Source organism: Siniperca chuatsi, linkage group LG1 (assembly GCF_020085105.1).
Source record: "Siniperca chuatsi isolate FFG_IHB_CAS linkage group LG1, ASM2008510v1, whole genome shotgun sequence".
NCBI classification, from domain to species: Eukaryota; Metazoa; Chordata; class Actinopteri; order Centrarchiformes; family Sinipercidae; genus Siniperca; species Siniperca chuatsi.
The window spans coordinates 10,780,996-10,792,760 of NC_058042.1; the positions used below are offsets into that span (position 1 = coordinate 10,780,996).

At 39.1% G+C, this 11,765-nt stretch overlaps 1 protein-coding gene across 3 annotated transcripts; it reads left to right on the forward strand.

The window, feature by feature from the left end:
- Positions 1-1,005: 1,005 nt before the first annotated feature.
- LOC122874559 (immunoglobulin-like domain-containing receptor 1) lies at positions 1,006-11,646 on the forward strand. Of its 3 annotated transcripts, XM_044192608.1 has the most exons (10): positions 1,006-1,298; positions 2,008-2,178; positions 3,983-4,132; positions 4,972-5,091; positions 5,320-5,466; positions 6,528-6,650; positions 6,818-6,999; positions 8,578-8,601; positions 8,632-9,222; positions 9,367-10,297. In XM_044192608.1, the coding sequence occupies exons 1-10, from the start codon at positions 1,253-1,255 to the stop codon at positions 9,403-9,405; spliced, it is 1,593 nt and encodes a 530-aa protein (XP_044048543.1). In that variant the 5' UTR covers positions 1,006-1,252; the 3' UTR covers positions 9,406-10,297. The 3 variants fall into 3 exon arrangements, with proteins under 3 accessions (XP_044048543.1, XP_044048536.1, XP_044048526.1); XM_044192601.1 differs by having other exon boundaries at positions 1,008-1,298; positions 8,578-9,210; positions 9,367-11,646; XM_044192591.1 differs by having other exon boundaries at positions 1,009-1,298; positions 8,578-9,222.
- Positions 11,647-11,765: the final 119 nt, after the last annotated feature.

An 11,765-nucleotide genomic window follows, 5' to 3' on the forward strand; every position in this document is an offset into this window, starting at 1 on the left:
TAACCGTAGATAATTCAAGAGTCAAAGTGCAACAGAAATCACACAATAATGCTCCATGATAAAGCTCCAGCTCAGATAAATGAAAGATTAGGCTGACATCTAGTGGTTTTAGTGCAGAGTTACAACTAAGTGTGGAATGAATGAAGAAAAACAGACTTACACTGTCTGTTGTGTCTAACAAAGGAACATAATCAAAAATGTATTTTCCCATGCCCGAACAAATACTTTGATTTTATCTTAATTATTATCTGAATACATGTGAGACAAATTAAATTTCAGGAGAATGATACACAACTACAATTCCAACTTTACAGTATAATTTTCTACTCATAACATATTTAAAGTATGTGAATGTGTAAATGTGAAGCTGACTTTCTTATTGCCTTCAGACTGCTGTGACAACTTTAAAGGACTTCTGGTAACCAGGCGCACAAGCATAAACTGCCCATAAACTGTGTGTCACACAGTCCTACGGTCATTTCAAGCGTTAGTGTAATAAAGCTAAGAAACCCTCTGGAGTCCAGGTTCATTTGGGTTCCTTTGTGCCGACTGTCTATGCACATCAGCACTTTCAAGCGGTTTTCTCAGCTTGTGTCAACATTGTATATAATGATTTATTATGATTGCTATAATTGTGACTAATGTCATTGGATGTTGGCGAATTGCAAGCTTTGGTTCACGATTTCATTAAATATATTCTAAAACACCATATAGGCAATGCTAGTTTCCAAAAAATAGAAATTTTTCATCAAAATAATAAAATAATAATATTTTACATGATGTAAATATTATCTTACTAACTAATGTAATAGCCTACTTATATTTATTTTAGTAGATATCTCCAGGTGGAATGAAAAATATATCCTGTTTCGATAAATAATCTTAATGAGCACCAGACACACACGTTTACATTAACCCCGATATTCTGATTTTGTTTTTTGCAATGTGCTGTTAGCGCTGGCAGACCGTCCTCATTTTAGGGGATTGTCTGCACCTGGCTACGTCACAGGTTAGGATGCGTTCACCTGTTTCGGGGTGTGGCCAGAGATGACGGCAGTCTCAGGAATTAACCGCAGAGATATTGCTCAGACAAACACACAGGACGAGACAATGAACAGTTGTGTTTAGGTCCATGTTAGAATACATCGTTTGATTTTCTTTTCTTTCCCTTTTCTCTTATTTTTTGTCATTTGAGGAGTTTTGTTTCCCTATTTTCATTCGGAGCCGAGGCTTTTTGCAGCGTTTTGTCATCATGCAGAGATTAGCTGCGCTGATCCTTCTGCTGTCGCTTCTACAAGGTAATTTCCATTTCTTTACATATTGGCCTCATGTTGTTTTAAAACAAGTCGACTAAACTGTTTATGAATCTAAAGTATTTCAAAATTTTGACTGAACTAACCAAACTGAAGGTATCGGTCACATGACAGGTTTTGTTTATTTGACACAAAGATGTATATCTTGTTTTATAGCTGTTGTCCTACAGTCGGTTTACATGCTGTATGTAGTTGAAGCTAGGATGAAGCTAACAAAGGAATATTTTTTTAATTTTATTATTAATATCTTTTCTTAATTTGGAGGACTTTACTGATACTTACAGGTTACTTACAGGTTTTAAACTGTAACCTATCATTTTTATAGTCTTCCATCTTATTTTAAAGAGTCACTGTGACCTGTCCACATTTAGGGACAGATTAACTCAACAGGTTTCATTCCAGCGTGAATGTTTCGTTGGTAGTTTCACAGTAAACCATTTCCTGTGCCTTTGTCTGCGTCACCTGTTTTTCTGGTTCTTCCACTGTGAAAATAACTCCTTGGCTGAGAGAAACCCTCACACACACTGTTTTGTTCCTACCACGCTTATTTTCCTTGACTTTTGGCAATACACAGGCTACTGTTTCTCTAAATTGCCAGCTTCTTTTTCAGCACTTGAGATAGCTTTATTCCTTACAAACGTGCACAAATACACAAACTACTGTATGTAACCATCTGTTTGCCGTCTCTCCACAGTGTCAGTGTGTATTCAGGTGAATGTTCCTCAGCAGGAGCGCAGCACTGCTCTGTTTGCCTCAGTGATCCTCCGTTGTGACTACTCCACTTCTGCAAATCTCCAAGATGTCCTCGTCACCTGGAGATACAAGTCCTTCTGCAAGGACCCTGTGCTGGACTACTACTCCACAGGTAAGTGACATCCCACACACCAAAGGAGAGCATAATGGAGAGAAAAGTGATGGTATATTTGAATTGCCAGGCACTTGTCTCTGAACTGTACTGCTCACGTGAAACAGAGGAAGCAGGTAAAGCATGACTTGCTGAGGAAAAGACGTCATGTTCACATATATAGTCTCATCTTCTCTCCGAATATTCATCAGAATGGAAGAATGCCAGAATGGAAAAACTTCCAATATGTAGTGAGCCTAATCTAAAATGGTATATTTCTTTTAGTTACTAAGAGCTAAGATGGTGTATTACCTGTAGGCTCCAACTATCCTCTTGCCAATTATAAACACTTGGTTGATGATGATAAATGAAGAATTTGTGGGTCATGAAATCATCTTTGTAATCAATAGACTATTCCAGCTCTGCAGCCACAAGTCCAACACAGAGAAACCCCTTCTTTCCAGCCGTCAGGATGGTGAACTCTGTCCTCTGACCTCTGTGTATCTTTGGCCTTCGGTCTAACACATTGTGCTCTGTCCACTGCCCTGCACATTTGCACTATTTATTGTATAGCTACAATTGGGACATATGTACGTTTTTACATATTTATATATTTTTTTATCTACTATATTTATTTTTTCTAATTCTTATTTTTCACGCTTATATTTTAGCACAGCCTTGATGAGCATGCCGCACTCACTACACATTATGCTTGTGTATGTGACAAATAAAACCCTTGAATCCTTGAAGTGTGATGTATGGTCTTGGCTATAAATGATTTTGCATGGTTGATGAAGGTGTTTACACTGAATTGTAGTTTGGTTTATTGACAAAATTTTTATATATTTATAAGAAGCCTAAGAGGCTACTGACTCTGTGAGGATGTACTCAGGCACAGCAGTGCTTTGAGCTAAATGCTAACATTTTCTAATTACCACTAAACACAAACTACAGCTGAGGCTGATGGGAATGTCATTCGTTTTGCAAGTATTCGATCATCAACCAATAAAAGTATTGGATAAATTAAAATTCTGACCTGATGATTGCACAAGATGAAAAGTCAGGGGATCAAACTTATTACAGATCATCCTGTGGGGAACATGAATGTCTGTACCAAATTTCATGGCAGTCCATCTAATAGTTGTTGAGACATTTCACTCAAAACCATGTCAACCTCATGACACTAGGAAACAGGACAGGATGGGAAACGTTTGGAGATTACCAATGTCACTAGGATTCATCTTCTGGAGACCATGAATGTCTAAATCCGTCCAGTAGTTGTAGAAATATTTCAGTCTGGACCAAAGTGGTGGACCGACTGATCGAATGACAGACCGACATTGCCATCCCTAGAGCCATGACACTAGCATGGCTAAAAAGACAATATATTACTTTTATATCGTATTATTATCATCAACCGGTAAACCCACTTTTTACTTCACGCTTATTTTAATTTTATACTTATACCCACTTGGTATTTAATTTATTTTCTGACCTGTATGATAGTGTATTATATTTTTTGCTTAGTACTTCTATTCCTGTGTGTACTGACGTGATAGTGAGCTGCTGTAGCAAAAGAGTTTCCCCTCGGGGATCAATAAAGTATTTCTGATTCTGATTCTGATCAGACTTTGTCAGGTTTACAACGATAGAGTCCTGGACGTATTTCCATAATTGTCCCTGCTGTTGACACAGTACAAAACCATCACTAGTAGGATAGTCAATACTTATCCTGTACAGCTAGAGCCTGTTGTGATGCTTCATAATAAAGATGATTTGATTGTCATTTATTGCTTTAATGAAAACCTTGCCTCTGGTTTTGCAGCGTACCAGTCTGCACTACAGTTAGGGCAGGACCCATCGAATGACTGTCCAGATCGTCAGCGGACAGTGCGCACAGTGATCCAGAAGAGAGGAAGCAGCGAGCCGACACTGGGAGCAGAATACCGTGAACGCAGGATCACCATCCAAAATAGTGAGTTCATGCAAACACTACGTGGTCCTATCCAACACAGTTGTGGTCAGGCTCAACCCAGATGTGACGAGAATAAGACGAAACTATGTTGGGTCTTGAGACTGAATGTGGTTTTAAGAACTACATAACTCAAACACTTTATCATCCTAATTATATTTATTATATATAATTCTGCCTATTTATACTTCATAATAGAGCTCAAATGATTGTTGATTAATCAATTAGCAGTAACAATTTTGATAATCGAGTAAATATTTAAGTAAACATTCTTTAATACCAAAAAATCACTGGTTGTGGCTACTTAATTGCCAATATTTTGTGACTTTCTTATTACTCTATTTTAGTAAAGTCAATATGTTTTTGTGTTTTGGACTCTGGAAAAATTAGAAATGTGTCACATTTTTCACAATTTTCAAACAATTAAATAATTGAGAATCGCTAATGACAATAATTGTTAGTTGCAACCCTACATCATAACAAGTTGATCAATAGAGCAAATTAAAAATGTTTGAGCAGGACTTAGCAAAGACACTTCATCCTGACACCTAATGTGACAGACTGACATGCCTGTGAATGTGAGGTTTGAGCCATTCAGCAACATTGTACTTGGAAGACAAAACAGGTTACAGTACAAACATGACCAGACTCAGTACAGTCCCAGTGTGCATTTGTGGTTATAATGTGAAGCTGTATCTCAGTACAAGTGTTTATAATTTGCTTCAAAGGCAACTTGACCACTCTCTGTCTCTGTGTGTGTGTGTGTGTGTGTGTGTGTGTGTGTGTGTGTGTGTGTGTGTGTGTGTGTGTGTGTGTGTGTGTGTGTGTGTGTGTGTGTGTAGAGGCAGACCTGGTGATCAATGAGGTGATGTGGTGGGACAACGGGGTGTACTACTGCTCTGTCGATGCTGCTGGAGACACCTCTGGAGACTCTGACAAAGAAGTCAAACTCATTGTTTACCGTAAGAAACAAAAAGAAAAAATATGTGGTCAAACATACACTTACTGATTTAATTGTAGCCCCAAATAGTTTCTACTTCTACCGTTGATGTTTTTAAACCTAAATGTGTGTGGCATTATAGGTTGCTATTGGGAGCTATAACACAATCAGGGACAGAAATACCTATTAACAAGATGTCTATTTCTTTGGGCACACCACATTAAGCGAGTCTCTTCCTCTCCTCTCTCAGACTGGTTGACCGTGTTGTTGATCGTCATTGGAGCCCTCCTTCTGATCCTCCTCTTCTGTATCTGCTGCTGCCAGTGTTGTCCACAGAAATGCTGCTGCTATGTTCGCTGTCCCTGCTGCCCACAGCAATGCTGCTGTCCTGAAAAAGGTAGAGAGCAGGCACCAATTAGAAAACTCTCCTTGTTGGTGCTTTAAGGATGCTCTGACATCCAAGACATGGAAACATTAAGTTCACAACCTATGTTGTCAGAAATACACAGAAGACAAGCAATAAGGATAGATATTGTGAACAACAGATATTGTGAACATGGTTGTTTCGTGCATGCAAGGGATAAGTTCACTTTTTCTTTCTTTTTTTTTAAGTCTGTCTCAAAACAATTCTCACATGCTCATATGTACATTGAGAGAGTTATTAGTCGCTGAAATCATTCCTCCTGTCCATACTGGCAATAAAAAGATCTAGTCCTAGCATGATTTCAATGTAAGTGATGGAGGATAAAATCTACAGTTCTCTTTATGTGTAAAATTGCATTTTAAAGTGTAGCTGAAGCTAATATGAGGTGTCAGCAGTCTGACTTCAAATGGCTATGTTCCCAAGTTACTGTGTTTTTAGTGCAATATTCCCTTGTTGTGTTAGTATTCCTCCACTGGTGCTCAGCAAAGAAATGCTGTCTGGGGAAACAAAAGGAAGGAATTTTGCACTAAGAACACTGTAACTTTAGCAGATACCCTCTTTATTTGACTCAATGGTACAAGTTTTGTTTACAAGTTTTGTTATCTTGAAAAAAGATGAACTTCTCCTTTTTAAAGAGTTGCTGTTGAGCAGTCGACATGCCTCTCCAGTGTTGGATGTTGTTCCCACAAGGACTTGAAAACATAAACAAGGAGTTTTCACAACAATTTTTGCTCTCAACTGCAATCCAGTGTAATGTTAACCTACCTTAAGACAAAAAATAAAAAGTAAATGTGCACTGTGATGGGTTACCTTTCTTACCCCTATCTCGGCAAGGAGACTTTCATACTGTTCTGGTATAAACTAAAATCAGTGTTACCTGGTAGGTAGAAAATAGTCTGAAAGCTTATTGTATACTTTGGAAATCTCTCTCTCTCAAGTAATGTCGACCACAGTGCAGATAAAGAGCCTGTATATTTACAGAAGACCTTCCTGAATTGATAAAGATGAAAGAAAGTGCTGTCCTCATTTTTCAGCGGTGATGCAGCACCGTATGATGAAGGATGCTCAGAGGGCCATGGCTCCCTGGTTAGGAGGACAGCCGGCATATGGACCAATGAGCCACGCCTCCTCCCAGATGAACCCGCTACTCTACTCAGGTACACACACAAACCCACACACACCATGTCACACGGCAAGTCAGTTAATGAAATGAGCACATTGTGGCTTTAATACCTTTTTAGACTGTAGGTGGGTATTCATCCACAAATGTCTCCAAATTTGTATCACCTGTCTTTATTTTGTGAATGTATTTTTGTCTCTCCAGGATCTGTTTCAGGGAAGAGCATACCTATGAATTCTATGCCCCTCCCTCCTCCTCAATATTCATCTTACAACATGGCCCCTCCCAGTGTCCATGGCAACTATTCCCCTGCCAACACCAATCAAATGCTTGATTACCTGGAGGGCCAGATGAGGGGGATAGACATGACCAGTCCTCAGCTACAGGTATGTAATTCTCAAATCTGTTTATGTAAACAGAAGAGCATCAGATCATTTTGTCATATTGTCATTCCCAGCTGTTTATATGTAAACCCTTACTGTTTACTGCAACCATTACTGTTTCCTTTATTGCTTTATTGTAGTATTTTAGTATAACTTTGGAGGCCAATAATACCGTTTTTCCAGTGGTATTGCTTTGAAGAGGAGGTGGCTCATATTATTAGCAGATTCATTTAGACTAAAATTTGTCTTTTAGGAGAATCCAGTGATTTTTTGCAATTTTGCATTTTTACAACATACCAAACAAGTTGCCATAGCTTTATTTATTTATTTTTTTTGCAAAAAAAGATTTGCATTTTTGAGGTATTTAATGAGATTTTTAAGTTCAAAATCATTGCCAAGGCAGAAGACGAAACCGAAGTTTTAGTGGCTGATAGAAGTAATGGTAGGTGGGGTGCCCCGGTAGCTCACCAGGTAGAGCGCGTACCATTAAAGGTGGGGTTTGTGATTCTGGAGAAATCCAATACCGTGATAAATACCAAAGCGAACAACAACACAGCAAGTTATATGCTGGTAAGCTAACAGCCAGAGAGGACAAGATGGACAAACCAGCTCCAGGCAGCGATACTCACAACTCTCCAGCTACTATAGCAAACATCACAACAACAGTATATCTTGGCAAACTAGAAAGTAAGCTGAATGTCCGTGGGCAAGTCATTTAACGTTACCTGACACACAAATCATGGCTGGAATAGTGTTGTGTGGCTCGGTCCGAGCCACTTTTTTTGTTTAGCATTTACAGAGCCAGGGCTGTGTACAAACACTGAACAGACAGCTAGCGGACCGTGAAGAGATGTTCGCTGAATTTGACAAAAAGATGTGTATTGGATTAGAATCGCATACCCTACCTTTTAAGGCTGAGTCCTTATCGCAGCACCGTGGGTTCGATTCCACCCTGCCACCCCTTGCTGCATGTCATCTCCTCTCTCTGTCCCACCTTTTCTGTCTGTCTCTGCAGCTGTCACGTAACATTTAAATATGGGAGTAACAGTGCACATTTTCAGACAGTCATTGTCTTGCATTTGGTTGTTCACATGATAAGTGACAGAAATAGTTGTGGAAAGAATCAAACACAGCTAGAGAGAGAAGTTCAGATCGTGGCTCCTTTCTCACCTCCACACAGCTGGCCTATCACGGCGTGAAGTCTGTGAATGTCGACTCGTCAGTTTTGGAAAGTTACAGAAATGGTTTGACACAGCCCCCCAATACAACCTCGGAAAGGTGTGGTGGGTTCCTGAAGCTATCCGCCCATCCGACAAACAGTTCTGACGGAGTATACTGGCCCCTTTACAATGTAGTGCACACCAGAGTTGGTGTTTAAAAAGTACCTTGAAAAAATGTAATGCAGGGTTTCCCCCAGGAAATTGTTAAGCCGAGGCAGTAAGCCACTAGCCTCAGTTCATTTTCGATTTCCAAGGGGCGTAGGTTGTGAAATTCACAGAGACACAAGAGCTGTACGAGTGGTGGTTTACATTTGTATTTACTTCTCTATTTCTTCTTCTTTTGGTGTCTTTTTCCCATCAGTCCCAGCCACCTCCTCCCCACCACATGCAGCACATCCCACCTCCTCCCCACCACATGCAGCACATCCCACCTCCTCCCCAGCACATGCAAACCACCGTCCCATTTTCCCCCGGCCCTCCCAGCATGATCTCTGCCCTTGATGAGGGCCCAACAGAGCGTCGCGTCATCACACTTCCACCAATAAGAGAGCAGCCGCTGGGCAGACTCCCACCCCCTGCACCCAAGACTCGCCCCCCGAGCTCCAGCGAGAGCAGCCGTAGCGGCTTTAACCGTCGTGACGAGCGAGGACCAGTGGGCAGGCGTCACCCCTCACCTGCCCGGTCTAGAGGTGTTCCCAGGAGCTACAGCGAGGAGTCACTTGACGGGCGGAGTCGCAGCGGGGCACGAGGGAGCATGGACCGCCCCCGTTCCCGTTCCAGGGATGACCTGTTTGACAGCAGGTCCAGAGGAAACTACTCTCCCCCAGCATCAAGGCGCTCGAAAAGAGGGTCCTGGAGCTCGGATGATGAAGACAGCAGCAGGAGAGGAGGAGGAGGAGGAGGAGGAGGGAGGAGAGGAGGAGAAGGCTGGGCTGATAAACCTCCCAGCTACTCCGAGTACGAACCAGGACAGAAACCAGGAGCACGGAGGAATGTACGCAACTCTGTAAGACACACGTTGCTTTAGTTGGCAGACACACACTGTTGCATCTACACTAATGCATTTACATCAAGCCTAGTCATTTTAAAAACAGTCTGAAGTTTGCTGATTGCTAGAGAAGTGAAACTAAAGTTAGTATGTCTCTCTCAGGACAAGAGTTCTCGCAGTGGCACCAGCGTCGTCATCTGAACCCTCCAACTGTGAAACGCCCTGTGACCTCTGTTTCAGAGAACATGCGCACCTCACAGTAATTGGGAGCCTTGTTGTCTTTTAAACTTTTAAATGCCACCATTGTTATGTATTTAAATGAATCAAAAACTATTTAATTACATGTTTGTTATGTGAAAAGCTTGTAGAAGGATTCATAAAATGTGAGATTGAAAGATTCAGACACTTGGAGTAATCCTCCTTCTCCAAGTGTGCAGGAGGTAAAGGAAATGTTTGATGGTAATAAAGAAACCTATTTTGTAGCCTATAAATGGTTTATTTTTTTAGGAAAACAGAGCAAGTCTTTACTGTGACTACCTGAACAGATTATTTGGGATAATATCCCCCTCTGCTGGTTCATCAGTGTAATGAAAATATTCTGAGGACTAAAAGCCTCCTGTTAGATTATTCTTATAAGTGGCTTGATGTTTCTCCTATTAAAACTCTATTTGTTTGGCAGTAACACAGTTAATTTCCTATATTTGATAAAGCCATAAAATAACCATTAAGTGCTGAAGAAATTACTCTCAGGGGCAGTAAATAAACAAATTACAATTGTTGTTACATTAGCCTAGAGCTATTTAAACCCACATAAATGAGTAGACTTTTTATATTTTTTGTAAATAGTTATTTTTTATATCTCCTGGGTGGGTTGAAGTGACTATAATGTATTTGTTTTACTAAAGTTTTTAAGGAAAAGGTGTATATTAGCATTAACAGTAGCATTTGTTCAGATAACGGTTAAGTGGTTTTTAAACCTTTGTACATAAGATGAATGAAGTATTTACACTTGCTTATGAATAACTGTAAACACTGTGTGTAAATAAGAAATTTACATGGTGTTGATGTGGGAAAAGAAGTAATGTCAACAATGTTATAGGCCCAAAAAGTACTGTTTTCTTTGTAAATTATGGTTGTGAGCACAATATGAAAATTAAATTGCATTTATATATATATATATATATATATATATATATATATATATATATATATATATATATATATATAGCTCTGGATATATTTGTACAGCTCTGGTTTACATGGTTTCTTTTTCTCCTTTTTTGCTTGTGTCACTGTGGGGATTGTGTTTATTAATAATATTTAACTTTTTAACTTTTTTTTACCTTTTTGGGTATAACAAAACTGATTATTGTTGTAATTCCCATTTGAACTTTGACTTTAATAATAGGTTTAACGTTTTCCAAACACAACTATCCGGTGTTGGTAGCTGCATGACAAAGTTTACAATATAGAGAACATTGCACATGCAGCACAAACACAGGCTTGTAGTGTTTTCTGAGGCTTTGAGCGAAGGCCTACTGTAGAACAAAAAGTAGTTATTTTTATTTTAAAAAGTGAAGGCTTTATTTCTCCATTTATATCACCCGTGTCAGTGTGTTTTCTTGACAACAATAGTTAACCTTAATAGATGTGATAACACATTTTTTTCATTCATTAATATTGCATTTAACTTATAAATATTCCAATAGCTAAATAATAACGTGCTTCAGCTTGGACTCAAAGGTAGCCAGCTATCAACATTTGGCCAAACCTATGACACATCAGAATATAAACAAAAGTGTGAATGTTTATAACTATTTGTCAAAATCAACAGGTTAAAAAATCTTGCATGCTTGTCATTCAAATTTCACCTCTTTTAAAGAATTTGGAGCAGTCAGGTGAACAGCTGAGAGCCAATCATGACAATCTTCTCAACATTTGCAAATAAAAAATAAAACAACAAATACAAAATGCACACCAAGTTCAAATTAAAACAACTGCATGAATTAATTGTAAGAATATATTCATTCAGAACCTTAAAATATACTTAATTGGCGGGGGTTGACAACGAAATGTAAGCCAACTGAGTATTCTTTAGTCATCACACATACATCTCTTGTCCATCATTTTGAAGTTATCTATTGTGAGAGGTGTTAAAATAACCATTTGGGAGAGATAAAGAGTCTTTCACAAGATTAATGACAGTACGGTCTGCCCTCACAACGGAAGTGAACTGTCAGAGCAGCTCAAGTCGTATTTCTGAGTAGAGCTGAAAGGATTAGTTGAATAATTGATTAGTCAGTCAACAAAGAAATTAACCAGAAACAGTTTTAATAATTGATTGATTGTGTTAGTAATTTTTCCAAGCTGGTTCCAGCCTCTTATGTGAGGATTTGCTTCTTGTCTCTGTGTTATATGAAAATAAACTGAATTTATTTGGGATTCAGACTGTTGGTCAACCAAAACAAGGCATTTGAATGTGTCACTTTCGGCTTGCGGAAATTATGAGCACTTTTCACTGTATTTTCTGACGTTTTATAGACAAGATGAACAAATGAACC

Coding starts and splice junctions, on each gene's coding strand:
- LOC122874559 (XM_044192591.1), top strand. CDS start 1,253: ATGCAGAGATTAGCTGCGCTGATCCTTCTGCTGTCGCTTCTACAAG. Junction 4,133..4,971: donor CAGGATCACCATCCAAAATA/GTGAGTTCATGC, acceptor GTGTGTGTGTAG/AGGCAGACCTGGTGATCAAT. Junction 7,000..8,577: donor TGACCAGTCCTCAGCTACAG/GTATGTAATTCT, acceptor TTTTCCCATCAG/TCCCAGCCACCTCCTCCCCA.